At 46.1% G+C, this 3,937-nt stretch overlaps 1 protein-coding gene across 2 annotated transcripts in view; it reads right to left on the bottom strand.

Moving 5' to 3' along the window:
- The window catches only part of WDR59 (WD repeat domain 59), a 78,743-nt gene that overhangs the window by 26,522 nt on the left and 48,284 nt on the right, over positions 1–3,937 (bottom strand). For both annotated transcript variants that reach the window (XM_025199769.1, XM_006020183.2), the window contains exon 17: positions 2,260–2,329. In XM_025199769.1, the coding sequence (XP_025055554.1) occupies positions 2,260–2,329 (70 nt within the window). The remainder of the gene's footprint in view (positions 1–2,259; positions 2,330–3,937) is intronic.

Below are 3,937 nucleotides of genomic sequence, written 5' to 3'. Positions count from 1 at the left end.
TAGGGCATGTGTTTGTACATGTATGTACACATATACATACATAGTGTCGTTTTGTTTTAAATCACAGAAAAATGAGGGTTTTGGGGTTTTTATGTATTTATTTATTTTTTAATATCAGAAAATGTTGGATTTTTTTTTCGTTAGAGAACACCAAGATCCCTGGTGATCTCCGCTTCCTCCTCCAGGTGTATACAAATAGATTGTTTTATATTTGCTCCAGTAACTTCCCAGGCATTGAAGTCAAGCTGACTCATCTATTAATTCCCTGCTTCCTCTTTTTTATCTCCTTAAAGCTGGGCGCTATGTTTGCTTGTCTCTACTCTTCTGAGACATCACCTGTCACCCATGACTTCACAAATATTATTGCTAGCGGCATTTCTTGAGTCAGTTCCTTTACCATCCTGCCATATATTTTGTCAGGTCCTGCCAACTTGAATTCATTCAATCTCAAAAAATCTCTGATGTGCTCTTTAGTTATTATGATCAACAGCTCTTCTTTGTCTATAATTGTGTCTAGTCACAATATATTTTGTTGGAAAGTAGCTATTGAGTAGGCCTGGCCTCCTTGCATCATCCATTAATACAGAGGTGGGCAATTATTTTCACTGGAGGGCCATTTGATGACTTCTGGTGACTTGTCGAGGGTCACATACACAATCTGTTAAAATGATATCTTCTATAAAATTATAGATAAAAAACAAACCATACACTAACAATCAAACATCTACTATAAACAAATTTTAATTTTATTTCAAATAACAATTCTTGTCCAGATTCATGGGGTTTTTTTAGTAGTGTACACAGAAGTTATTGCATAATAGCTCAAAATAAAGTCTTACTCTTATATATTGTATGCTTGTTGGGAGGAAGGGGGTGTGGAGGGCTGCCTACATGCTAGGTCCCAGGAGTTGGCCAGGGGTGGGGTGAGGAAGGGAGAGGGTGCATGCAGCAGAGCTTGCCTGGGCAGTGCAATGCAGGTGCAGTTCATTGCCCCCCTCCCCTCTATCTGGCCTGCAGATGCTCCTGTGGTGCTCTGCATGAGACCAAGCCCTACCGCCTCCCACCTGTCCTCACACCTAATGATGTCACTGCCCCAGCCCATGCTCACAGGTGGATGCTCATTGGTCTGGGGAGGTGGAGTGGATGGAAAGCAGCCAGGAGCTGAAGCCCTATGTGCTGGGGCAGGAGCTGCCAGCTACAGCTTCCCCCCTGCCTGACTGGGCATATGGTGCCTGGCATGTGTCCCCACGGCCACCCCTGCTTCCTTGTATTACCCGCTGCCTGGAGCAGCACAGCAGGGACAGGAGGAGGAGCCTTAGAGGTGGGGGGGGAGCTGAGCGGTGGGCAGCTGCAGCAGCAGTGGGATCAGTCCTGCCAGGAAAGTGTAAGCACTGGCTGGGGCTTCAGCAGTGCTGTTGTCAGGTGTGGGCAGCGCTTGGTCTCATGCCGAGTGGTTATAATCAATTGACAGGCTGGATCTGACCTACGGGGCATATTTTACTAATCCTTGCATTAAATTGCTCATTGAACAGTGGACCCATGGTTTCCTTGGTCTTTCTTTCCTGTCTGACATTTACAGAACCACTTTATTGCCTTTAACATTCCTTGCTAGTTGTATCTCATTTTTTGCCTGCTTTCCTAATTTAGTGGGTGCAAGTTCTTGCTATTTATTGGTACACTTCTTAGCAACTAGCTCTTCTTTGCATTGACAGTGTTTCTCTTCTGATATTGAAGCTGTTAAGAAGCATATTGTGTAACTACATCAGTTTTCTGCGATCTCATCTTTACACTGTGTTGAATTAGATTCTCGCTAAGTCTCCAATACTATATTGTTTAGGAATTACCAGCCTTCCTGAACTTGTTTTATCCTTCAATCTCTCTGTGCATGGGACATTACCAACTTTTCTTCCAGTTGGTTGAAATATCTTTACCAAAATAAGGACAATGGATTTCAGTAATTCTCATGCCTTCCTACTTGCCAAATGGTTGGTCATGCTTTGGGGCTTGACAGCTAAACTAACCTGCCACTGCTCTTATCTTTAGAATATAGGAAAGCTCAGAAGAAACAAGAAACCTGCTTCTCTGTGGTGCTTACAACTCAGGAGACTGAAGCACTAGGGTAAAAGACCTACTGACAGTTCCTGGTCTGGGCTTAGCACCTAGCATCCTACCACCTGCTAATCCTTTAGCACTAATGAAGGCATGGTGGTGGTGGTGGTATTATTAGATAAGCTCAACTTCACTATTTTTCATGCTTACCTGGGAGTGGGCTCCGTTGGAGAAACTGCCCGGTGCATTGTCATGGGTCTTGTGAAATATACTAGGTAACCTGTAGGTGAGACAACACACACACACAAATTGTAATTCAGTGAAGACAGGATCTGACTGTGCATAATTTCAGCTGCCTTAAGTGGTAATTTTCAGAGTGAAACGTGTAGATTTAAGGCACAAACTTTACAAATATTGACAAGAGGCATATGGCTGGGTACCTGCCCATTATCCTGACCACACTGTCCCCTTACTGTCACTCAGCACCACCACCTAGTCCCATATCCTCAAGATAAATCCACTCCTGTCAAATCCATACTAAGTTATTATTAAATTCATTATGTATTAGAGTCAGCTTCTCAAAACTGGCTCCAAGGTGTTGGGTTGGGAGAAAATCTTTGAGTACTTGAGAATTACAGCAGCTACCACAGACATAAGGGTGGCATAAATACAGACAGAGAAAATCTACTGTAACTGTTCAGAGATTTTCAGCTCTTTAAGATAACAGTCAAAAACCACTTGAGACCTATTCCTAGCACCCTGCACATGACTGACTAAGAACTGACTTATGCAAACTGTAACATGGATAAGTCACAAGCTCAAAACCCCTTTGTTAGCACCCTTTAACAGTCTTCTGCAGCCCAGGGTGACATGTCGGTGTGCACAGCAGGGGTGGGCAAAATACGGCCCATGGGCCAGATTCAGCCCGCGAGGCCATTCTATCCAGCCCGCAGGGCCCCTAAAAATTTAGAAAATTAATATTGACCTGTCCTTGGTTCCTGTCAAAAGTGACAGGAAACAGGGGCAGTAGGACCTAGGGGAAGCTTGGTAGGCTCCCGCAACAGCAGGGCCCCCCCACAGCCAGAAGCCGCAGGAGGAGCTTCTGGCCTGGGACCATGTGGCTGCCCTGGTGGCACCAGAACTTCAGGTACGGGGCGGGGGGAACCCGGGCAGGGAAGGAGCCCAGGGAAAGCTGAGCATGGGGAAAAGCGGCCCCTTGCCTGCACTCCCTGCTGCAGCCACTCGCAGATATATAGCTCACTGTAATGTTGAAGCATGTCAACCAGCTACTAAGCTGACAGTTTGCGCTGGGTTACTCTTTGATACTTCTTTATCCTGTACCCTTCCCCAAGCCTACCCTCTTTAACCAATAAAGCTCTCCACTATAACAAGTGTGGTGGACTTGCTGGGAGAGGGATTGGGCACACCTTTTCTAGTCCCTATGCTCAGCTGGCTAAGGGAAGCTACTTCCTATGATTCAGGCTTAAGTTAGCACCTCCAGTTCTTGCAGTGGGTCAAGCACCCTCAAGGTCTACCAGGCCCATGTACCCCCAGGGGGAACAGGGCCCGGAAAAACTCCAGACCCCTGGGTGGCAGCAGTGGTTACCCCAAGCTTGTATTTTCAAGAAGGGGAGGAAGGAGGACCCGGTCAACTATAGGCCAGTCAGACTCACCTCCATCCTTGGCAAAATCTTTGAAAAAATTATCAAGACTCACATTTGCGAGAGCCCGGCAGGACAAATTATGCTGAGGGGAAACCAGCACGGGTTCATAGCAGGCAGATCGTGCCTGACTAATCTGGTCTCTTTTTATGACCAGGTTACGAAACGCCTGGATACAGGAGGAGGGGTGGATGTCGTGTACTTAGACTTCAGGAAGGCCTTCGATA

Source organism: Alligator sinensis, unplaced genomic scaffold (assembly GCF_000455745.1).
Source record: "Alligator sinensis unplaced genomic scaffold, ASM45574v1 scaffold203_1, whole genome shotgun sequence".
Classification (NCBI taxonomy): Eukaryota; Metazoa; Chordata; order Crocodylia; family Alligatoridae; genus Alligator; species Alligator sinensis.
The sequence above is the reverse complement of the archived record's forward strand: the minus strand, read 5'-3'. Positions and strand labels throughout refer to the sequence as shown.